Here is a 26,066-nt window from a genome sequence, read left to right as displayed (position 1 = left end):
CTCCTACTCCTCCTTACCCTTATTTTTCTACTATGCTGCCAGGCTCGTGATTTCCCAAGACTCGAGAAATATTGAATTCAATCACGCGAAATCTCTCGGCGCGCGGAAGCAATTAGAATGATATTTGGTCTCATTACAACTTAATCAACGGAGTAAACGGAATGGCTTCTTATGGCCCTCAGGATCTTAAAGACCAATAGAAGTGTCCCTCGCAGGTCCACGCATTATCGCTGTTATTACTTATTCTTCTTTGTTCCTTCATTGTTTCGGAATTGTCAGACGCTCCCGCCTCTTACATCAATTATTTCCAGAGGCCGAAAAGGAGGTCAGTCAGGTTCCAATGAGTGTATATTTAGGTTCATGGTGCAGAAGAAAGGTCAAACTACCACCAGGGTCATAAAACTACCCCTGGAATGCCCAAAACTCCAACGGAAGCCTTGTCAAATATGTGTTCTTGGGCCTCGAAATGTTTAAAGATATGTGACCCTTGGCAAGCTCCTAATATGATTCCGTCCACTGCATCTTTTTTTCTGTTGCCACCAAAAGACTTACGGGGATACAACCTTTCACTACCTCCTTCGAGAACACCACTACTATGATTTTGTCCCCTGCGCCTTTCTCTGCTTCTCTCAAAAGATATCTGGCAACACAACCTTTCACTACCGCCTTGAAGAACACCAAAGCTCCTATTACGATTTTATCCACGGCGCCTTTCTCTGTTTCTCGCAAAAGACATCCGGCATCAAAACCTTTCACTACCGCCTTCAGGTAAGTCATCTCTTCGGAGGGGACACCAAAGCAACTCTGGAAGCAAACAATCACCTTTTTCTGAACAGTTAGACAAAGGCTTTTACAGGAAGGGTAAAGAAGGAGGAGAGAGAGAGAAAGGAGGAGGAAGGAAACGAGGGACGGGTAAGGGGTAAGAAAAGATGCAATGGGAGGGTAAGGGAGGAGGAAAGGGAGAAAAAGAGAAGAGAAAGGAGGGAGAGGTAAAGAAAGGTTTGAGGTAGGAGGAAAGGGGTTACGCTATCACCTCCTCCTCCTCCTCCTCCTCCTCCTCCTACTACTACTACTACTACTACTACTACTACTACTGGTGAGGGAGGACAGAAGAGGAAGGAAAGGTAGAGAGGGTAAGAACAGATCCAAAGGGACACATCTAAAATCAATTAATGTTTTTTTTTAACCTTCAGACATGTTATTTAGTGGAAGAGAACACTACGATAACTCTAGAACCAATCCATCGTAAATTAGTGAACATTAGTTAGTTAGACGAAGTGCTGAAAGGTCTTGCACATCAAGCAAATTCACCGCTTCCAACCCTACATGAGTGCTGAAGAAGGGGGAGGTGCCTCGTTCCAAGCCCCTCCCACCCTTACCAAGTCTACCTGTTACCAAGACTACCTGTTCTTGCCTTGAATACCAAAGTGCCAGTGACGTAAGACCGTAAGAAAAGGTAAAGTGCAGCAGTGAGTCTTTTCAACCAGGTGTGAATTGATGAACTCTTCTAATACCTGAGTTACTTAATAGAAGGGAACACCAATGAACCTCTAGAAGCCATCAATCATCTTTTTTTTTCTGAACATGGTGATAATCTTTGGTCCTTCAGCCTGCTTCTTCTGTTCTCTATAAGTGGTAAGTCTTTATTTTCAAGGGTTTTACATAATAAGATAAGAACGTAGGAGTCTGCAAGAGGACGGTAGGGCTGTGCAAGGCAGCTCCTTTCAACCTAAGCTCCCGCGAATCTAACCACACCTTATCACTGTCCATGAATTTATCTAATCTATTTTTTAATGTGACAGTTGTATTGGCACTCACCACATGACTGCTTAGCCTGTTCCACTCATCTACCACTATTAGTAAACCAATTTTTGCCTATGTCCCTGCTGAATATGAATTTATCCCGTTTAAACCCATTACTACGTGTCCTACCCGGTTCTCTTACCAACAAAACCTTATGAATATCCCCCTAATTAAAGCCCTTCATCCATTTATAAACCTCGATCATGTCTCCACGCACCCTTCGCCTTACTAGAGAATGCAAGTTTAACTGTTTGAGTCTTTCCTCGTATGACAAGTTTCTTAACTCCTGAATCATCTTAGTCATCCTCCTCTGCATCGATTCTAACATTTTTATATCAAGTCTATAATAATGTGACCAGAACTGAACCGCTTAATCAAGATGAGGTCTGACTAATGCTTTATATAGTCTGAGGAAGACTCCGGCGCTTCTGTTGCTTACGCTCCTTGCAATATATCCCAGTATCCTGTTTGCTCAATTTCTAGCTTGAATGCATTGTGCCCTTGGACGGAGACCAGAGCTCACTAAGACCCCTAAATCCCTCTCGCACCCAAACCTGCTTATGGGAGTGTCATTTAAGCAATAGTTATGTGAGGGGTTGTTCCTACCTACACGCAGAATACTGCACTTCCCTACATTGAACTCCATCTGCCTCGTTATTTATTTTGTCTAACGCCTCCGATTAACAAGGGGAGAAAAGAAAGTGAAGGATTAGATGAGATGAACAGGGATGATGATGATGAGGAGGAGGAGGAAGAGGAGGAGGAAGAAGAAAGCAATAACAGAAGCACCACAAGAACACCACCACCACCACCACCCACCACCACCAATACCAAGAAAATTATCAGCCCCCTCAGTAGTCCGTCTCATTAACTCGTCAGGAACTTTTAATTTAACCAACCTGCATGTACTGAAAAGAGAGAGAGAGAGAGAGAGAGAGAGAGAGAGAGAGAGAGAGAGAGAGAGAGAGAGAGAGAGAGAGAGAGAGAGAGAGAGAGAGAGAGAGAGAGAGAGAGAGAGAGAGAGAGAGAGAGAGAGAGAGACACACACACACACACACACACACACAGGTATCACTATACATTTTCACGATAAGCTGTCAGATACACTGCGACAAACGGGAGGGAGGGGAGGAGGAGGAGGAGGAGGAGGAGGAGGAGAAGGAGGAGGAGGAGGAGGGAAGGAGAGTATGGAAGGGAGGAGGAGCAGGCGATAAAACTCGAAGAGGTAATCATGTGGAGGAGAAAATGGCCTCCAACAGACGGTATAAGAAGAGAAGGAGGAGGAGGAGGAGGAGGCGGAGAAGGAGGAGGAGGAGGAGGATTATGGATCTGGAAAGAGTGTGTGGAAAATGTGTGAGAGGAAGAGAAGAATAAGAAGAGGGAGAGGAAGGAAATGAGAGGAAAAGAAGAAGAACAAGAAGAGAGAGGATTGAAATGTGAATGGAAAGGAAGAATAAGAATAAAAAACGAAGACAACGACCCGAAGAAAGAATGATAGAAGAAGGGATGAGGAGAACAAGCAATAGAGAGGTAAACACGGAGGAGGATAAGAAAGAGGTGGAAATAAGAGGAGGAGGAGGAGGAGGAGGAAATGGAAAGGATTGAGGTATATTTTTAGAACGCGAGAGATAAGAAGCTTCACTCTTTCCCTTACCTTAGAGTTTTCCACCGTAATAATAATAATAATAATAATAATAATAATAATAATAATAATAATAATAATAATAATAATAATAATAATAATGATAATAATAAGAAGACGAAGAAAAAGAAGAAGAACAAGAAGATCAACAATTTGGTTATTTTACGACGCATTAGAGAGAGAGAGAGAGAGAGAGAGAGAGAGAGAGAGAGAGAGAGAGAGAGAGAGAGAGAGAGAGAGAGAGAGAGAAGAAACATTAGACGGAAAGTTTTGCTGGCTCAGAGTGTTTGTTTACTCTCTCTCTCTCTGAAAAAGGATATAAAGCGGTAGAATCAACTGAACCGAATATTTATGAAAGAACGAACTTTTTTTCTGAGCCAAAAAAAGAATAAACATCGAGCTTTCTAAACACACACACACACACACACACACACACACACACACACACACACACACAAAGGGATAAAAAAAATATGGAGGATTGAAATAAAACACTGACGGTACTTCACATTATAGATATATTTCCACAGCGGGTTAGGAACGATACAAATATTATAACACACACACACACACACACACACACACACACACACACACACACACACACACACACACACACACACACACACACACCTTTCTTTCCTTCTTTCGTTCTTCTGCTTCCTTTCTTCCCTCTTTTTCATTCCCTCTTTCACACACACACACACACACACACACACACACACACACACACACACACACACACACACACACACACACACACACACACACACACACGTCCAAATTACGCTTCTTCAGACCATTAAAAAAATAAACGAAAACTTTTAATCAGTCAGAAGCCGAAAAACGTCGTAAAGAGCCTAAGATTGGTCAAGATTGCGCAATTCATTATTTTTCCTTATTTTCTCTACTAATTTCTCGCAATCCAAGTTCACAGACGCAGGCGCTCAAGACGTCAGACTAGGGAATGGAACCCGATGACCTGAGGACGATGATAGTGAGGGTAGTAGACGGCGTGATGGGCGAGGGTGGAAGACAGAGGTAAGTGGAGTAAATTAGGAAACTCAAAACAAAAGTGGAGAGAATGAAAAAACACGGAATCATGGAAAAGGAGGCAACAGAAATCCAACTGGCTTATTACGGGGTTGCCCGCTCTGGTGATTTAACCTGCTAGACAGCCACTTCGTATTTGTAGAGCAGATGAAAGCGGTATTCAGTTCCCTCCTGACGCAACGAAATAACGATCGATTTTATTTTTAAAGGAGTTAATGGTATTCGCGTTTACTAGTTCTGGAAAATAGTTTCAATGGCGGATAACTCAGTTTGAGAAGAAACTCCTCCCAATGTCTGTACTGCATCGCCTCGCTTGAATGGGTAAATATATATTTTTTGTTTTTGAGTTGGTTTCCAGTTCAAAGAACTTGAAGTGATCGATGTTACTTAACTTTTTCAGGCACTTGAAAATCCAAATTAAATTTCAAAAGTGTCTTTTCTCCATCGTAAAGAGATTGAGTCAGATATCACGGCAGCGCACTAAAATAAAACTCACCTACACCACTAACGGGCTGGGGACGTCCAAGAGACCCCTCAACAAAGTCTACCGGCGCTATGGGCAGCACCTGGGAAAAAAAATTGTTAGTTACATCAGTCTTTACTAACAATATTTTTTTCAAATGCATTTGAAAAAAATCAGGCAAGAAAGGTAGGTGAGGAGGGAGCTCAAATAAGAAAACTCAAAACTTTAGTGGAGGAAAGAAAGAAGGAACCGCGATCAAACAAATAACTAGATGGACAAGCACAGTCACACATTGCAGCAGCCTCTCCCGGAGCCAATCATACGAAGAGAAAACTTTATACACGCCATGAGGAAAGCAGAATCACTTAGTGCACGCTCTCCTGGATCGATGACTCGTGTTAAGGCTTTGATGTGGAAAAAGGCAATTCAATCCTCCTGCTTCAAAGCCACCGGTTCGAACCCTCTTTGAAATTCCGTGAAACTGAATTGCCGAAGGAAAAGGGAAGAAAAAGAAGAAGGAAACTTAGCTTATGCATTGAATTTCGTGGAATCAAACTGCATTAACTTTCTGGAGATGTGAAGGCAATAACGAATAACGAAATAAAAATAACGAAGTAAATACAACGTAAGTAGATACAACGATAGACGAAAGAAGTAGGAATAACGCAAATACATTATAACGTTGAAATATTAGGTCCGAATAAGCGTGCAGTACGTAAGCAGTAACGAATAACGAAGAACAACGATATAAATATAACGTAAGTAAATGGGGCACTGATTAGCGGGCTCATTTTTTTTTTTTTTTTGCCCTTGAGCTTTTTTCTTTACTGTAAAAATAAAATATATAAAACGAAAGACTAACGCAGTAAACAGAAACGCCAAATACAGCGAAATTTCCTCCTCTACGAACAAACCATCTCAAGGGTGATTACGAAGCTCTTTAAATGATGCAAACAAGTAAATAAATAATGAACACTGCATCGATATTGACCTTTTTTTATGTATGGCGTCTCAAGAATGAAATAACACACACACACACACACACACACACACATAAAGAGGGTAGGTTACTGGCTGTTGATCACGAGACCGGCACATGATCAGACCTTGAGTGATTTACCCCCCCCCCCCCCACACACACACAACATCCCATCCAGGTACATCAAGAATACAATCACCATCATCATCACCACCTATTCACCAACACCGCCTTCACAAACTCGTCCCAAACATCGCCAGCTCAATCTGCTCCTTGGGTTTGCTCCGCGGCAGGTGGTCGGAGAGGGTGGTCGGGTATCGGCAGGCGTAGAACCCTCGTCTGTTGTAGCTCGGCGAACACCTCAGTCTGTTGCGCTGCTCCAGGCGTCTCCGGCGGTTGCGGTAGTGCTGGTGGTGGTCCTCAGGCTCCTGGTCCCCTATGCTGTTGTTCTCCTTGACGTGGCGTGAGCGGAACCTCCCCGTCAAGCATCCCTGTTGAGTTAGGAAGTTGCGACCGAGGTGAGCTCCGTGATGTCAGACGCTCTCGACCAGTATTGCCAGATTATCGTATCCACCACATTGTATTTATCATTTTTAGGCCTCAAACTCTCGTACCTGCACAAATAACGATAGAAAATCAAAGTTAGCGTTAAAGCTGTTATTTATTGATGCTCTTTTTCTTCTTTTTGCCATAGTTATCGGTCCAAAACTACGAAATTCAATGCGATGAGTACGATAATTTGGCAACGCTACTCTCGAATCTCTTTTTTTTTATTTTCTTTACATCAAAGGAGGTAATTCAAGAGCAAGAAACAACAACAGGAACAAAAAGGCCACCTAGACGCTGCTCCAACCATAGAAAACAGAAGGAAAGGTCAAATGAGGTCAGTTTCGGGTCACAAAACATTTCCCAAGGCCATAAAGGAGATTAGTTGGGTTCTCACGAGCATTTTTTTTTTACATTCAAAGAGCAGAACCGCCGTCAAATTTAGAAGCAGCGAGTGGCGGGCTTTTTTTTCTTATTATTGTTTCCTCTTTTTTTGTGCCCTTGAGCTGTCTCCTTTGTTGTAAAAAAAAGGTATCAGAAGACTCATACCCACTTCTACGACAGCCCTGAGATGTTTGCGGATAAGAACTTGAGGCTCGTATTCCCAGAAGCTTTCGGCTCTCACAACAACCAAATCCCAATGCCACAAAGGAGGTTAATCAGGTTCTCGTGAGTGTTTTAGTCACATCCATGGAGCACAAGCCTTGTCAAACTACCCCTTGTGTTGGATTTGGAATGATGTCAGAATACAGAGAGCTTCCGTGTCCACCCCCCTGTCAAGTTAATGGGCTAGCTATAGTCTTCCAAATTGTCGAGGCCGGTCTGGCGTACTGCTCTGCCACACAGCCCCAACACCTATCTCTCCCTCTCATACGTAAGCTATAGGTAACATATGAGAGGAAAAAATAGGTGTTGGGACTGTGTGGCAGAGCAGAGGGGAGAAATGGACCCGCGGGAGCCAACGCCAAAATGGACTCGACAATTTGGTTTCACTCTAGGTAATGGTCTACTGCTTTTCAGACACCATGAAGAAGGGACGTATGGGCTGGCGAGTCCCTGGCCAATCAGTGTACGTTTTTCTCTTATGGAATGGGGAAGCGAATGAGACATGCAAAGCGTTATGGAGTTGTTTACTTATTTTCCTCCCTCAAATTCATGCCGGGAATACTGGCCACCAATCTGCTTTCCCGATACTTCTTTTGACGATGTTTTTGCAGGAATGAAACACGTCGATCATTGCTGACGTGTTATGGAAGCGGACGGGGGCAGGCTGGGTGATAACAGGCCAACCAGCGAGCAGAGCAAAACAGCAGGTGGGTAATTTGAGTGGCGGAGTGGCGAGTAAACAGGCTGGTAAAAAGGCAGGCAGAATAGCGAACCAGGAAGCAGACAAGGACATGGAACGATACAGAAGCAGGAAGAGCAAGCAGGTAGGCAGGAAAACGGATAGGTAGTCAATCACACAGGCAGAATGGTATATAAGCAGGCAAACAAGCAGACGGCAAGCAGGCAGGGCAAGCAGATGGGCATAAAAATAAGCAGGTAGTTAATCAGGCAGGCAGCAACTGATATTGACTTCTTTTTTGGCCTCTCGTTCTTTCTGCTGTGTTCGGAGCAGCGTCCAGCGGGCTTTTATGTTGTTGTTGTTGTTGTTTTTATTTCTCCCTTGAACTGCCTCCCTTGCTGTAAAAAAAAAAAAGTATGTAGGCGGTAAGGGTGTTCAAGCTGGCAGTCATGCAGATCAGGGTGCGAGGAGACCATCAGACAGGTAGAGAGGTCAAATTTAGCATCGCGTGGGCAGGTTGGGAAGGGAGGCAGGTGGACAGGCTCTGGTTCAAGCGCTGACACATATTTTTCATTCCAAAGCTAACATGCGAGTGACATTATGTATTCCGGCAAGCGGAAGGGGAAAGAAAGATATGCAAAGACTCACGAACAGGAGTCAGAAAGTCGGAGGATAAGAGGATGCAAAGAAAACACAAGGAAATAATGTCAGAGAGAGAGAGAGAGAGAGAGAGAGAGAGAGAGAGAGAGAGAGAGAGAGAGAGAGAGAGAGAGAGAGAGAGAGAGAGAGAGAGAGAGAGAGAGAGAGAGAGAGAGAGAGAGAGAGAGAGAGAGAGAGAGAGAGAGAGAGAGAGAGAGAGAGAGAGAGAGAGAGAGAGAGAGAGAGATAGAGAGAGAGAGATAGAGAGAGAGAGAGAGAGAGAGAGAGAGAGAGAGAGAGAGAGAGAGAGAGAGAGAGAGAGAGAGAGAGAGAGAGAGAGAGAGAGAGAGAGAGAGAGAGAGGTGTGTGTGTGTGTGTGTGTGTGTGTGTGTGTGTGTGTGTGTGTGTGTGTGTGTCACCCGCTATAAAAAAATAATTAACGCTGATTATTCCGTCAGTCTGAGTGGTGAAGCTAAAGGAAAAAAACGGGAGGTGTAGCAAGAGGCCTTTTAACAACAACGATAACAACAACAACAACAACAACAACAACAACAACATTAATAACCAAAGTGAGAAAGATTAAAAAAAAAATCCCAATCTAATTAACAACGCAATAACACGATGTATATGTTAAGTGATGCCAATGAATTATGAAGGAAAAAAGAAAGAAGAAGAAGAAGAGCAACAACAACAACAACGACGACGACAACACAAAACAAACAAGAAAAACAACTACAGCAACAAAGATAAACACCCACACCCACACACCCACACACAACCTACCCCCCCCCCCCACACACACACACAAATACAACCTCCCCACACACAAACACACACACACACAACCTCCCCCCCCACACAAACACAACCTCCCCCACACACAAACACACACACACAACCCCACCCACAACACACACACACACACACACAACCTCCCCCACACACAAACACACACACAACCCCACCCACAACATGTTGGTGGTAGCGGGTGTTCTAAGTGCTAATCGGTTCACGGATAGAGAATATCATATCCGCCAGGGTTACTTTATTGGGGAGATTCTCTGCACGAGGGAGCACGGGCCTTGCCAAAGGCGGCCTGTAGTGAAACGACAGACCGACTCTATCGGCGATCGAAATCTAGCCGACCAAGTCGGTCTGTCGACGAATACAATCGGTATCAGTGATGAGTTGTGTTCTGTCCAATAAAGTATCTCCTGAGATACTTTATTGGACAGAACTTACACAGCTCATCACGACAAGGACAACACATAGGATAGGTGTTTGTTTGTGTATGCTTTTGTGTGAATGTTGTTTGTGTAGGTTAACATTTAAGTGTTGGTGTATGTGTGGAACAATGTGTAACGGTGGACAACAAGAGAACGTGGACGGACAGTCAAAGGTAAACGAATACAAGGAAAGTTAACGATGAAGACGCGACAAGACAGACTGGCAGACACAGTGACGATGGACATTACATGAAAACACTGAGAATCTTAGTCTCTCTTTGCAGCACCCCATTTTCTTGTCACTGAGGGGAAGGAACACGGAATTTGAGCGGTGACTGCTACAAACACACACACACAATAAAAACTTTAGCATTTATGTCTTTGGTGATTTCAACTTAGACCTGTTAAATTATAAAGATAACTATGTTTTCGAGTTTATTAATTTAATGTTTTCTTTCTCGTTATATCCACTAATAACAAGACCTACCAGGATTACAGATACAACAGCCACACTGATTGACCATATCTGGGCGTCAAATATTGAGTTAATGTAAATAATTCTATAATAGAAACAGATATCAGTGATCATTATCCAGTGGTTTCTAAATTTATGCTTCATTATCCAAGACTAAAACGCCCAATATATATCACTAAAATGATGGTAACACAGACTGCATTAATAGCCTTTTCCATTTAGCGTAACCCGTTTCTGGGTCATGATCTGTAGAGTCCTGATAGAGTCCCGACAGATTGACGCCATTATTGGCCCTGTCTTCGCCGCGAAACCGTGCTAGTGTTTGAAAAGCGCGGCGAAAACACAGGGCCAATAATGGCGTCCAAATCTTAGGTTGTCGGGACTCTATGAGGGACTCTACAGATCACGACCCAGAAACGGGTTACGCTAAATGGAAGATGCTATAAGTAATTTTGGTGCCGATCTTTTGTAGGTGAACTGGAAGGACATACTTGAGATAAGTAGTCCTAATGACGCATATAATGTATTCTTTCAAAAATGGAATAATTTGTTTCAAAAACATTTTCCAGAAAAAAATAATTACAGTAAATAATAAAATGGAACGAAGTCCGTATATTACATCAGCTTTAAGAAATAGTATTAAAGAAAAACACAGACTAGAACGACTAGCACATAAATGGCCCTTATCTCTGAAAGGAAAAATGCAAGCAATACAGAAATGAGCTAACGACAGTATTAAGAGAAGCAAAAAATAACTACTACAAAAAACAATTAAAAGACAAACAAGGAGATCCAAAATCTCACTGGAAATCCATCAATATTATACTTAGCAAAAATTATATAATAAGGAAAACACGTGAAATCGAACTAAAACTATTTTACTTCGATACTTCTAATACCTTTAATGATCACTTCCTAGGAACTGATGAACTTAATTGCACACTTAATGGTAATCACCTGAACTACTTAATTAGCTTGCCCCTTTTTTCTATGTATCTACCTCCTGTAAGTCCCACTGAAAGTGAAAGTTACTTACATGCACTTAAAACAAGCACACCAGGTTATGATGACGTGTCACCTAAAATATTACAGCACTCAGCAACACTATTGTCTATACCATTGGCCCACATAATTAATCTTTCATTAAAACCAGGATTTTTTCCCGATAAACTCAAAATAGCTAAAGTAATTCCCATTCATTAGTCAGGTAATAAAAACGATGTCAACAATTACCGTCCAATTTCAATATTAGCAGCATTTAGTAAAATATTCGAAAAAGTAATAGCAACTCGTTTGATAGATTATTTAGATCTAGAAAAAAACACTTGTTCTCTAAATATCAACATGGTTTTCGAGCAAATCACTCAACTGAATCTGCTATAATACAAATCACCAATGAAATCTATAAAAATCTGGGAAACAAACATCACGTAGTTGGGGTATTTATTGATCTTTCTAAGGCATTTGATTCTTTACACCATGGAATATTACTAGATAAACTTGAACATAATGGGATAAGAGGTGTGTCATTAAAACTTTTTGAAAGCTATATAACCAATAGATCACAGACTGCATATTGTAATGGAAATTATTCTTCGTCAAAAACTATAACTAGGGGTGTATCACAGGGATCTATTTTAGGACCATTACTTTTCCTTATTTATATAAATGATATTGTGAATGGTAGTTCCAGATTAAAATATACTATATATGCTGACGTTACTAACTTGTTATTAGGTGATGAAGATATACTCATCTGCAGAGATGCTTAACAACTGAATTAGAACTAATCAATCAATGAATAAAATAAAATAAATTAAAAATTAACATTTCCAAAACTAATTACATCCTTTTTTCAGAATCGTTCTTAAGATTATCATTTGCCTCCATTACTGTTAGAAGGTAAAATTCTTAAAGATGTAACTCACACCAAATTCCTTGGCGTTAAAAATTTAAACTGGAACTATCAGCTTAATGACGTTTACTACAAGTTATCTAGGATGTGTGGTATACTGTATAAGGTACGTAATCATCTCACAAATGAGGCTATGCTTAGTATTTATTACACGCTGTGTTACCCTCATCTTGTCTACTGTGTGTCAGTATGGGCATGTACTTGGCCTTCCTTCATTACTAAATTAAAAGTAGCACAAAATAAAATCTTGAGATGCATATTTTATCTACGTAAATTTGATTCTACAGAAATTGTATTTTCAGAACACAAACTTCTAAATTTCTACTTTATTCATAAATGTTTTCTTCTATTATCCATCTTTAAAAATATTACAAGTAGGCAGGGAACTCCAGTATTTAAATCACTGGAGACAGGGTACTCGACCAGAAACAGTAATATTAGTTTAGTATGTCCGCAATATCGCACAACTCTTTTTAGGTACTGTATGTTTTATCTTGGTCCACAGATATGGAATACTTTAACAACTGATACAAAAAATCTATGTGATTCGGGGTAACGTTCCACAATTCAAGAATATAATTAATAAGTATTTATTTACTCTACAAACTGCGTAAGCAGCAAAACATGCCCGATTAAGGTTAAATGGTCTTTACATATAGTGTCATATATAATATGTACTAAGTAACTTAAAATTTATGCTACTCAAGCCAAATCAATTCCTCTTGTAAAAATATATATCTGTCAGGGAGCTCTGGCTCGACAGATATTGCCAATGTTATTTGTACCACATTGTTAAGTATATGATGTATATAATTATGGCAATAAGCTTACTTACACACACACACACACACACACACACACACACACACACACACACACACACACACTTAGGACAGATAACCCTCCCCCCCACCCACCCACACACACATACACACGCACACACACTTAGAACAGATAACCCCCCCCCCCACACACACACACACAAACACACACACTTAGGACTGATAACCCTCCCCCCCACCCATACTATAATAAGCTGGCACCTGTCCCCATACACGCTGCCCGGTAATCTACTCACACAGATCTGGTTGAGTAGGTTTTCGGAGAAGCAGAGGTAAATCCAGGGGTTGACGCAAGAGGGCAGGGAGGGCAGCAGCAGGGTGATGACGGCGACAGGGTGACTCGTCTCCTCTGCCAAGCGTGTCGAGAGGGCGGAAGGAAAGCCAAAGGGAGGTGTGTTAGTAAGGGAGGATCAAGGGATGGAAATAACTGATTGACTGAGTGTGAGAAGAGTGCAAGACTGAAACAGTGAAGAGGGAAAAGAGGACTGAAATGAATTGACTGAAAAAACCGTGTCGAGAGAGCGGAAGGAAAACCAGAGGGAGGGTTGTTAGTAAGGGAGAGATGAAGGGATGGATTGAATGGCAGGACTGAAAAGAAATGACTGAAAAAACCGTGTCGAGAGAGCGGAAGGAAAACCTGAGGGAGGGTTGTTAGTAAGGGAGAGATGAAGGGATGGATTGAATGGCAGGACTGAAAAGAAATAACTGAAAAAACCGTGTCGAGAGAGCGGAAGGAAAACCAGAGGGAGGGTTGTTAGTAAGGGAGAGATGAAGGGATGGATTGAATGGCAGGACTGAAGAGAAATGACTGAAAAAACCGTGTCGAGAGAGCGGAAGGAAAACCAGAGGGAGGGTTGTTAGTAAGGGAGAGATGAAGGGATGGATTGACTGGCTGTGAGAGAAGGGGAAAATAAAGTGGGCTGAACAGAATTGAAGGACATGGTGTGGGAAGACTGATAAATAGAGAAACAGTGAAGGGGGAAAGAGGATTGAAAAGAATTGAACGAAGAAGACGAAGGAAATATATATAACTCAATGACTGGCAGTGAAAAGACTTAAAGATAGAAATTGTTAATGGGAAAAAGAAGGCTGTAAAATAATGCATGAAAGGGTTTTAAAAGACTGAGAGATACAAATAGTGAAGGGGGAAAAGACAGGGCAGAAAAAGAACCGAATAAAAGTGTGTGGAAATATTACAAGACAGAATTTGTTAATGAGTGCTTAGGGAAAAGGAAGAGTTAAGGGGACTGTCCTTCTGAATCGAGTATACGTGAAAGATAACTGATAAAAAGGAATGTTAGTTTGTGAGAAATGAAGACGAAGCAACTATCAAAGAAGAAATATAAGTAAAATTGAGACATTTTACGCCAGGATGGAGATATTAGCAATTAAGAAAATGAAAGAAAAACACTGATCTTAAAAGCAAGTGAGTGAAGAAAAAAAAAAAAAAAACGACGCCTAAAAAAAGAGGTCCAACTTGGATCTAAAGTTTAAAAAATGAAGGAGAAGCAAAAATCCTTAAAGCATATGAGTTAAATAAGAAAAAAGAAAAAAAAAGAAAAACGACTATGAAAGAGGTCCAAGTCAAACAAGAACCACCACTTCAAAATTTCTGCCGTGAGTGTAAAAGAAAACGGACTGCGGAGGCGAAAAAGAAAACGTAAAACTGGCCCTGAATGAAATGCAGCCGACGAAAAAGAGCGCAAGGAGGGAAGGAGAAGTTAGTGAGTGGGCTGACGGATACGAGGAGGAAATAATCTAAAAAGGGATGTCGGAAAGAAAACGTGGGAGAGAAATGGAATAAGGAAAGGCTGTCACGGAGAGGAAATTAAAGGATGGGAAATGTTTGCAGATGAAACATGAAAGGCGACCAAAAGAAATAGTTAGTGGGTTTTAAGGTGGTCAGACGAACGAAAAAAATAAAGAAACTGTTGGACACTGTTGACTGAGGTGACAAAAAATGGATATAAAAAGTTTAATATTTCAAGTAGACGAAATAAATGAAGAGGAAAATATATGAGGAGGAAAATGCGGTCAGAGGAACGGAAGAAAAGTGGAAAAAGAAACTGCTGTACACTAATAATTGATGTGACAGGAAAAAAAGAGGAAATTAATTAAATGTGGAATATTTCGAGTGGACGAGATAAATGGAGAGGAAAATATATAAGGAGGAAAAATGCGGTCAGAGGAACGGAAGAAAAGTGGAAAAAGAAACTGCCGTACACTAATAATTGATGTGACAGGAAAAGAGAGGAAACATATAAAAAGTGTTATATTTCGAATGGACTAGATAAATGGAAGGGGAAAAAGTTAGCTGAGGGAAAAAAGTTATGGGGAATAAAAGGAAACTGCTGGAGACTGGTGATAGAAGTGACAGGAAAAAACTAGGTATTAAAAGTGGGATATATCGAGAAAACGAGGTAAATGGGAGGGGGAAAAAATTTAGCCGGGGAAAAAAGTGCTTGGAAGGAAAAAAAAAACTGCTGGGTGACGAAGGTGACAGAAAAAAAAATAGGTATAAAAAATGGAATATGTCGAGATAAATAAGAGGAAAAAAAGTTAGCCGGGGTAAAAAAAGTGCTTGGAAGGAAAAAAACTGCTGGACATTGATGACGAAGGTGACAGAAAAAAAAATAGGTCTAAAAAGTAGAATGTCGAGATGAATGGGAGGGAAAAAAGTTAGCTGGGGTAAAAAAGTGATGGGAAGGAAAAAATCTGCTGGACATTGATGACGAAGGTGACAGAAAAAAATAGGTCTAAAAAGTGGAATGTCGAGATAAATGGGAGGGGAGAGGTTAGCTGTTGATTTTTATGTCATCAGAAAAGGAGATAATAAAGTGATGGGAGAGAAAGGGAAGACATAAACAAAAAGAATATAATAAAGCAAAATATTTCGAGTAAACGAGACGAATGGTGGAAGAAAAAAGTTAGCTGATGATTTCTATGTCATCAGAAAAGAAGATTTATTACTGATGGAAATAAAGTGATGGGAGAGAAAGGGAAGACAAAAAAAAATAACATAATAAAGCAAAATATTTCGAGTAAACGAGACGAATGGTAGAAGAAAAAAACTTAGCTGATGATTTCTATGTCATCAGAAAAGAAGATATATTACTGATGGAAATAAAGTGATAGGAAAGAAAGGGAAGACAAAAAAAAATAACATAATAAAGCAAAATATTTCGAGTAAACAAGACGAATGGTGAAAGAAAAAAAGTTAGCTGATGATTTCTATGTCATCAGAAAAGAAGATATATTACTGATCGAAATAAAGTGATGGGAGAGAAAGGGAAGACATAAACAAAAAGAATATAATAAAGCAAAATATTTCGAGTAAACAAGACGAATGGTAGAAGAAAAAAAGTTAGCTGATGATTTCCATGTCATCAGAAAAGAAGATATATTACTGATCGAAATAAAGTGATGGGAGAGAAAGGGAAGACATAAACAAAAAGAATATAATAAAGCAAAATATTTCGAGTAAACAAGACGAATGGTGGAAGAAAAAAAAGTTAGCTGGGGATTTTTATGTCATCAGAAAAGAAGATATATTACTGATCGAAATAAAGTGATAGCAAAGAAAGGGAAGACATAAACAAAAAGAATATAATAAAGCAAAATATTTCGAGTAAACGAGGCGAATGGTAAAGGAAAAAAAAGTTAGCTGGGGATTTTTGTGTCATGAGATAGGGAAAAATAATACTGGTGGGGAAAAAGTGATGAAATAAAAAGGAGTTAAAAGATACAAGTTAGAATAATTAAAAAAGATAAATGCGAGGATTTTTAATTAAAGGAATCAGAAGAAAGTTATTTGAAAACAGTGCGTGGAAGTGAAAAGATTAGCAAAAACACAAACTAAATGGACAAAAAAAAAAAAAACCCAGTTGTAAGTCCGTGGGGGTAGGAAGAAAAATGGAATGGTAAAGATATATAAATAAAAAGCAAATAGAATGAGAACCGAGTGCTAACAAAAGATGAAACTATAAAATTGAAAGAGAATATTAAAATGAAAGGAGAGAGAGAGAGAGAGAGAGAGAGAGAGAGAGAGAGAGAGAGAGAGAGAGAGAGAGAGAGAGAGAGAGAGAGAGAGAGAGAGAGAGAGAGAGAGAGAGAGAGAGAGAGAGAGAGAGAGAGCGAGAGAGAGAGAGAGAGAGAGAGAGAGAGAGAGAGAGAGAGAGAGAGAGAGAGAGAGAGAGAGAGAGAGAGAGAGAGAGAGAGAGAGACTTATTCGAATGTATAGTATAAATTAATGTTGTCCAAACTGGGGTCCGCGTACCCCCGGGGATATAGATTAAAGGGTTACGTGAAAAGACGATGCACACACATACACACACACACACACACACACACACAAACACACACACATAGCAAAAACTTCCCATGTTCTATGAAGGAAAAGAGAGAGGGAGGGACGGGTACCTAGGAAGGACGCGTAATGTACGTGTACCTAAATATAATATAACATGAATATAATATAATTGACTTTAATCAGCCATGGGGGGAACGTAACAGTAGGAGAAGGTAATAAAGAGTACAATGGGGGAAAAAGTTTGGAGAGCACTGGTATAAATCAATCAAAAAGAAGAGGGGGAGGAGGAAAAGCAAGATGAAGATGGAGGAAGAAGAGGAGGAGAAAAAAGCGGAAAAGAATGAAGCGGAGGAAGCAGGAGCGGAGGAGGAAAATATGGCGGCGGTGAAAACAGCGGAGCAAGAAAACAGAAAAAAGGAAATTACAAAAAAGGAAAAAAATCAGTCGAATAAAGAAAGAGAAACCGGAGTATGGAGGAGAGATTCGAGGAGGGGAAAGGAAAACAAATGGAAGAAGAAAAAATAAAATCGAAGACAATTTATGGATTGCATGGAAATGAACGAATGAATAATAATGAGGCAGACGGAGGGAGAAGGAGGAGGAGGAGGAGGAGGAGGAGAAGGAGAGGCAATACTGACATGCGAAAGAGGAAAATAAGGAGGATTTGGAGGAGGAAAAGGAGGCAATACTGACATGCGAAAGAGGAAAAGGAGGAGGAGGAGGAGGTGGAAAACGAGGCAATACTGACATGCGAAAGAGGAAAAGGAGGAGGAGGAGGAGGAGGAAAAGGAGGCAATACTGACATGCGAAAGAGGAAAAGAAGGAGGAGGAGGAGGAAAAGGAGGCAATACTGACATGCGAAAGAGGAAAATAAGGAGGATTTGGAGGAGGAAAAGGAGGCAATACTGACATGCGAAAGAGGAAAATAAGGAGGATTTGGAGGAGGAAAAGGAGGCAATACTGACATGCGAAAGAGGAAAAGAAGGAGGAGGAGGAGGAGGAAAAGGAGGCAATACTGACATGCGAAAGAGGAAAAGAAGGAGGAGGAGGAGGAGGAAAAGGAGGCAATACTGACATGCGAAAGAGGAAAAGGAGGAGGAGGAGGGGGAGGAAAAGGAAGCAATACTGACATGCGAAAGAGGAAAAGAAGGAGGAGGAGGGGGAGGAAAAGGAAGCAATACTGACATGCGAAAGAGGAAAAGGAGGAGGAGGAGGAGGAGGAAAAGGAAGCAATACTGACATGCGAAAGAGGAAAAGAAGGAGGAGGGGGAGGAAAAGGAAGCAATACTGACATGCGAAAGAGGAAAAGAAGGAGGAGGAGGGGGAGGAAAAGGAGGCAATACTGACATGCGAAAGAGGAAAAGAAGGAGGAGGAGGGGGAGGAAAACGAGGCAATACTGACATGCGAAAGAGGAAAAGAAGGAGGAGGAGGAGGAGGAGGAAAAGGAAGCAATACTGACATGCGAAAGAGGAAAAGGAGGAGGAGGAGGGGGAGGAAAAGGAAGCAATACTGACATGCGAAAGAGGAAAAGGAGGAGGAGGGGGAGGAAAACGAGGCAATACTGACATGCGAAAGAGGAAAAGAAGGAGGAGGAGGAGGAGGAAAAGGACGCAATACTGACATGCGAAAGAGGAAAAGAGGAGGAGGGAGGAGGAGGAAAAGGAGGCAATACTGACATGCGAAAGAGGAAAAGAAGGAGGAGGGGGAGGAAAAGGAGGCAATACTGACATGCGAAAGAGGAAAAGAAGGAGGAGGAGGAGGAGGAAAAGGAGGCAATACTGACATGCGAAAGAGGAAAAGAAGGAGGAGGAGGAGGAAAAGGAGGCAATACTGACATGCGAAAGAGGAAAAGAAGGAGGAGGAGGGGGAGGAAAAGGAGGCAATACTGACATGCGAAAGAGGAAAAGAAGGAGGAGGAGGAGGAGGAGGAAAAGGAGGCAATACTGACATGCGAAAGAGGAAAAGAAGGAGGAGGAGGAGGAGGAAAAAGAGGCAATACTGACATGCGAAAGAGGAAAAGGAGGAGGAGGAGGAGGAGGAAAAGGAAGCAATACTGACATGCGAAAGAGGAAAAGAAGGAGGAGGAGGAGGAAAAGGAGGCAATACTGACATGCGAAAGAGGAAAAGAAGGAGGAGGAGGAGGAGGAAAAGGAAGCAATACTGACATGCGAAAGAGGAAAAGAAGGAGGAGGAGGAGGAGGAAAAGGAGGCAATACTGACATGCGAAAGAGGAAAAGAAGGAGGAGAAGGAGGAAAACGAGAAGAAAGAGGAGAAGAAGGAGGAAAGAAACTAAATATAAAAATGCTACGAGCCGAACTAGACATGATGGTACAAAAGTTTTTTAGGATCTGAACTTTGGAATGAAAAAAATGTAAACAGTTTGTATGGGAATGATTCGGAAAGGAAAGAGGAAAAGGAAGAGAAAAAAACGAAATATAAAGTGACACGTGCAAACTGGACGACTTGGTGTAAAATGATTATAAGAGGTGAACTTAGGAATATAAAAAGAATATTGTTTGTATGGGAATGACTCGCTGATAAAGAAGGGAAAAAGGAAAAGAAGGAGAAAAGAAACTAGATAAAAAGAGATACGTGCATAACTTGACAAGACGATGGAAACTGGTTGAACGATATGAACTTATGGATAAAAAAGGGGAAAGTTTGTCTGGGAATGACTCGCTGATAAAGAAAGAAAAGAGGAAAAGGAGAAAAGAAACTAGATAAAAAGAGATACGTGAAGAAATTGACAAGACAATGCAAACTGGTTGAAGGATATGAACTTATGCACAGAAAGAAGAAAATAGCCTGCATGGGAATGACTCGCTGGTAAAGAAAGGAAAAAGAAAAAGGAGGAGAAAAGAAACTAAAAAAAAGAGATACGTGCCGAACTAGACAAGACAACGCAAACTGGTTGAAGGATATGAACTTATGGATAAAAAAAAAGGAAAGTTCGTATGGGAATGACTCGCTGGTAAAGAAAGGAAAAAGGAAAAGGAGAAAAGAAACTCGGTAAAAAGAGACACGTGCCGAACTTGACAAGACAATGCAAACTGGTTGAAAGATATGAACTTATGGATAAAAAAAGGGGAAAGTTTGTCTAGGAATGACTCGCTGATAAAGAAAGAAAAGAGGAAAAGGAGAAAAGAAACTAGATAAAAAGAGATACGTGAAGAAATTGACAAGACGATGCAAACTGGCTGAAGGATCTGAACTTATGCATAGAAAGAAAAAAATAGCTTGCATGGGAATGACACGCTGGTAAAGAAAGGAAAGAGGAAGAAATGGAGCAAGGATACCAAATAAAAAGAGATACGTCCTGAATTAGACAAGACAAGAAAGACAAAAAATAAGGATATAGTTTGCATGGGAATAACACGCTGGTAAAGAAAGGAAAGAGGAAGAAATGGAGCAAGGATACCAAATAAAAAGACACGTCCTGAATTAGACAAGACAAGAAAGAAGGATATAGTTTGCATGGGAAAAGGAAGGAAGGAGGAAAAGAAGAAGAAAAACGAGATCAAAAGCGGACGAGTCGGTGCAAACTGGTTAATAGATCTGAACTCGTGGATAAAAAAAAATAATAATGAAATAAGAAATAAAAGAAGGAAACATTGCCACGTGTCGAGCAAGAGAATGTTATATAGAGTGTGAATGTTATTATAAGTTTAGGAGCAGTGACTAACGTTTTTTTTTCCTCTCGTTTATTTTTTACCTTGAGTTGCTTCCTTTACTGTAAAAAAAGTGTTAAGGATGTTGCTATGGTTGTGAGGTATTATAACGTTCAAGGCACAAGGGAGGATGAATATATATTTGATGCTTGAAAACTATAAAAACTCTAACACACTAAAAATTCTAACACACACACACACACACACACACGACGGACAGACAGACACACAAAGGGTCGTATTTTAAAGTATTTTGTCCCCAAGTTCACATATTTGACAAGGCTTTCGTAAGAGTTGTGGGCATTTCCAGGAGTAGTTTTGTGACCCTGGTGGTAGTGTGACCCTTCCTCTGTACCATGAACCTAAGAAAACACTCACTATAATCCGACTGATCCCCTCTTTGACCTTTAGAAATAGCTATTGTGAGAAGCGAAAGCATCTTAAAATACCGGCCTAATTGTTATGAAAGGCAAAACTCATACTAAAAATAGGGACAGATTAATGCACTACCAAGAACGACCTCCAACTAAACAAAAACGGGCCCAGAGATCAAAATAACGAGGCACACTTTGGAAACATAATCACGAACTCCTGACACGGAAGAAAAATGAACGTGTTTTTTTTATGAAGATGCATTACGATGAAATCTGACCAAGAAAAAATTGAAGATGTGTGTAGCTTTTTAAATATGTCAGACTTCAGGCATATAATGATGAACAATGAGAAGGAAAAAAAAGAAGACATATTTAGACCAGCCAGATATCAAACACAATCATGAAAGCGTCGACGTAAAAAAAATATGAAGATATAAGTATTTTGACGTGAATGAAGGAAAATGAAGGAAAAAAAATGAAGGAAAGAAATTAATGAAACAAATGAAGGAAAAAATGAATGAAGGAAAAATAAAGGAAAAAATAAAGGAAAGAAAAAATGAAGGAAACAATTAAGGAAAATGAAGAAAAATTTGAAAGAAAAAATGAAGGAAGGAATTATCAAGGAAAAAAAATGAATGAAGTGAAAAATTAAGATAAAAAATGATAAATATGAAGATGTAAATGGCGAGGAAAATAATGAAGGAAAAAATGAAGGAAAAATTAAGTTATATTTAGATCAGCCAGCTTACAGAAACAGTTATTAAAGACCGACGTTAAGAACATGGACAAAGAGGAACTGGAAAAATATAACGTGGATAATATATAAGAAAGAATGCCAGTATTTTTTACCAAGAAGAATGCATACGCCCCCCCCCCCCCTCCTCCTCCTCCTTTTTTCTTCCCCCTTCTAAAAAAATATGTTTGTTTATCTAAAAAAAAACTGCTGCCTCAATGGAAACAAATGAATGCTGAAGAAAAATAACAACGTAGAACAGACCAAAAAAAAAGAAAAAGAAAAAAGGAAAAGCTATCCACACAAGAGAGAGAGAGAGAGAGAGAGAGAGAGAGAGAGAGAGAGAGAGAGAGAGAGAGAGAGAGAGAGAGAGAGAGAGAGAGAGAGAGAGAGACAGACAGAAAAACAGACAGGCAGACAGACAGACAGACATCATTGTACGTTCATTCGATACCCTCAACAACACGAAACAAACGAAAATTGAGAGAGTTTTGTAATTTACGCGTGACGGATTTAGACGTTTATTATGCAAAGAGCTAAATGAAGTTAGTACCAGCGTCACGGATTGCTAAATTGCCTAAATGGACTAAATTGACGGTTGTATACAGATCGTTAAGCCTCCCTCGTGGGCGCGGGCACACACACACACACACACACACACACACACACACACACACACACACACACACACGTGCACACTAATTGCCCATCAGTTGACCTCTCTCTGAAATCGATTGCCTATGGCCTATGGCTTACGGCCAGGCTATGGCACATAACCTGCGAGGGTTCAAGCCCCTCGAAAACTATTGGATTGAATTGGTTGCTCTCTCTCTCTCTCTCTCTCTCTCTCATCTACTGAGCTGAATACTTCCACAACACACACACACACACACACACACACACACACACACACACACACACACACACACACACGACGGACAGACAGACAGACACTAGTTGTTATGAAAGGGAAAACCGATACTAAGAATAGGGACATGAATATTGAATACACTACCAAGAACGACCTCCAACTGAACAAAGACGGGCCCAGAGATCAAAATAACGAGACACAGAAGCTGGACTCTACCCGCCGAACCCTCGAACATATACCAGGTAGAAAAGACACAACCTGGCACAAGGGGAGAGACAGGTGTATAAGGGGAGATGGAAGCATGTCACGGAGTACGAGGGTGACGAGGGGAGGAGAGAAGGGGGAAAAGTATAGCGTGATAAGTTGAGAAGTTGAGACAAGGTGACTGAACTTAGGTTTGTGAAAAGGTTTGGAAGGAAAGATCCTGCCGACAGCCTCTTTTTTAGGGTAAAGAAAGCAGCTCAAAGGCAAAGTACATGAACATTAAGTGATAAAACTGGGAATGTGAAGAACTATTTCAGTGGAGATGTTATAGCAGGTATAGAAGTGTACGGAGGGGTAGGGGGTGCTGATGAACATGTTTCAGTGTGTGTTGGGCGCCAGAGACACTCAAACAGACACACACACCTGGAGGGGCGGTGGAAAAGGCCCTGTAGAGCTGCGTGACACAGAACGGAGCGTGGCAGACGAGGAAGAAGAAGGAGATGATGAGCGTGAGCTTGATGGTCTTCATCTTGGCGAGGCTGAGCGGCTGCGGCACGTTGGGGAAGCCGTGCACCATGAGGGGCATGCGGCCCAGTCTCACCGTGCTGGACGAGCCCGAGGTCACCGAGAAGCCAGTGGGCGTGCCGCGTCGCGACGACGACGCCCCCACCTCATCCACGCCCAGGCAGCACGCCCGCTGCAGCAGCATGGTCCGTAGCGGCACGTAGCCGCGGCGGTAGCGCGAGTAGCGCCATACCTTGAGCGTGATGCAGGTGTAGCAGTAAACCGTGACCAGCATGGGCCCGAAGAAGGCGGCGCACACGAAGTACACTACGTAGGCCTTGATGCCCCAGTCCTCGGTGAAGTCCGCCCAGCAGTTGTACTCCCCATTGTGCATGCGCTTGATGGAGAAGAGGAAGGCCTGGGGCAGCGCCAGCACGGCCGACAGCGTCCACACGATAGTCACCATGGTCAGCGACGACCACAGCCTGCTGCCCAGGCGCCACGAGATGGCCCGGTACCTGTCGAAGGCGAGGCAGGCCAGCAGCAGCGGTGACAGGTAGAGCGGCATCACCTGTAGGAATTTGACGGTCTTGCACAGCCAGTTGGGGCCGCGAAAGTAATAAGTGAGGTCCCAGGCGAGCTGCGAGAGCACGTTACAGAGGCCCACCATGAGGTCCGCGGTGCAGATGTGCGTCATGAAAAAGTAGGTGCGGGACATGGGCCGCAGCAGCGAGGAGCGGATGAGCGCCACCAGCACCAGCAGGTTGGACACCAGGATCACCACCAGCAGCACCGACAGCACCGCCACCTCCACCTTGGCCAGCGTCTCGTCCCGCCCCGGCCACTGCTGGACGCCGCGCCCCGCCACACACTCGAGGCTCACGTTCAGCGAAGACGAGTTCGTTTCACAGTCGCTCCAGTTCCCCACGGCCTCATCGCGCGCCACCACCCCCACCTCCTCCTCCATGGCGGAGGAGGCCCGGGCGTGGGGCTTACGCGGGTGGCGCCAGGCACGCCTCACCCCTGGCCACGTGCGGCGACCATCGCGACCTGGGACACACTCCTTAAGTTCACGTTACGCCGCTCCTCAGGGCCGTGAGAACTGCCGATGTGCGAGGCAGGCCAGCATGGTGGAGTGTGTGGGTGCGTGGGTGTGTGTCTGTGTGAGTGTGTGTGGCAACAACACCAGGTTGGCAGACAGGCAGCCCTCAACCTCCGGTCAGGGGGTCGGCAGGCTTCCCGCGGCGGGCAATCATTAGACTAAAGCAATACATCCTGAGCAGTGTGACGGCAACAGGTTATTCGACCCGTTGGGAGGCGGTCACAGGGCCATTTCCGTGATGAAAGTGAGGCCAAGGAGGGGGAGCGGCCCGCGGGGACACACGCCACACGGCCCACATGCACACCCCTGCCGCGCCGCCCTCTCCACCGCCGCCACACACCACCGCACGCCAACGCACGCCAGGCGGTTGTCATGCATGGCCAGGTACTTCACGTGCCCGTCATGCACGTGTTGATGGGAGCCACACGCCCGCACACACCCGTACCTTCCCCCGCCTTTCGCAGCAGGAAAACGGAGACTAAGATATGCGAGGGAGTAAGAGAGGAGGAAGAATGGAGACTAAGTAAACAAGGAGAGGAAGAACAGAAGGATAAGAGGAGATAAAAGGTATTCAGAGTAACATTCAGCGTGAGGAACAGGAAGAAGGGATTTACACAGCTGAGGGCGTGAAGGAGCGGATGAGAAAACCAAGAGAGGGAAGAAATGAGGGGCGAGAACCACGAAGGCGAGAGGAGACTAGGGGAATGTGACTGGACAGGAGGGAAGAAGGAGGAACACACGACAAACACATGAATAAAAGCTGGAAAATGGAGGAAGTGAGGGGAAGAAACGGAAGAAGAAGGAGCACCAGATGAAGGGATGCGAGGGGAATACAGAAGCAGGGAAGAGAGAGGGGAGATAGGGGAGACGACGCAAGAATCCAGTGAGTGAGAGCGCGCGTGAGGGGAGCGAGCAAGTGAGGGGAATGGAAGCCCGTGAATCAGCCGACGAGGGAGCGGGTGTGAGGGAAGTCTTGTCGGCACGAAAGCAGGCCGACGAATGAAACCTGGCCGCAGCTACCACCCACGATAGAGAGAGAGAGAGAGAGAGAGAGAGAGAGAGAGAGAGAGAGAGAGAGAAGGGGGGGCATGAAGCGAGGGGAAATGTGAGAGAGGAAACTTGCAGAGAGGAAAGGTGTTGAAAGTTAGTTAAAAAGGAAGCTGGGAGAGAGAGAGAGAGAGAGAGAGAGAGAGAGAGAGAGAGAGAGAGAGAGAGAGAGAGAGAGAGAGAGAGAGAGAGAGAGAGAGAGAGAGAGAGAGAGAGAGAGAGAGAGAGAGAGAGAGAGAGAGAGAGAGAGAGAGAGAAGGGGGGCATGAAGCGAGGGGAAATGTGAGAGAGGAAACTTGCAGAGAGGAAAGATGTTGAAAGTTACTTAAAAAGGAAGCTGGGAGAGAGAGAGAGAGAGAGAGAGAGAGAGAGAGAGAGAGAGAG

The 26,066-nt window shown here is 42.6% G+C and overlaps 1 protein-coding gene across 1 annotated transcript; it reads right to left on the bottom strand.

The window, feature by feature from the left end:
* Nucleotides 1-3,989: 3,989 nt before the first annotated feature.
* On the bottom strand, nucleotides 3,990-25,617 carry LOC127008592 (oxytocin receptor-like). Its single transcript, XM_050880803.1, has 3 exons — nucleotides 23,453-25,617; nucleotides 13,105-13,217; nucleotides 3,990-6,431 (listed from the first exon to the last, which is right to left on the bottom strand). The coding sequence occupies exons 1-3, from the start codon at nucleotides 24,498-24,500 to the stop codon at nucleotides 6,174-6,176; spliced, it is 1,419 nt and encodes a 472-aa protein (XP_050736760.1). The 5' UTR covers nucleotides 24,501-25,617; the 3' UTR covers nucleotides 3,990-6,173.
* Nucleotides 25,618-26,066: the final 449 nt, after the last annotated feature.

Source organism: Eriocheir sinensis, chromosome 38, assembly GCF_024679095.1.
Source record: "Eriocheir sinensis breed Jianghai 21 chromosome 38, ASM2467909v1, whole genome shotgun sequence".
In the NCBI taxonomy this organism is placed as follows: Eukaryota; Metazoa; Arthropoda; class Malacostraca; order Decapoda; family Varunidae; genus Eriocheir; species Eriocheir sinensis.
This window is presented reverse-complemented; position numbering and strand designations above follow the sequence as displayed.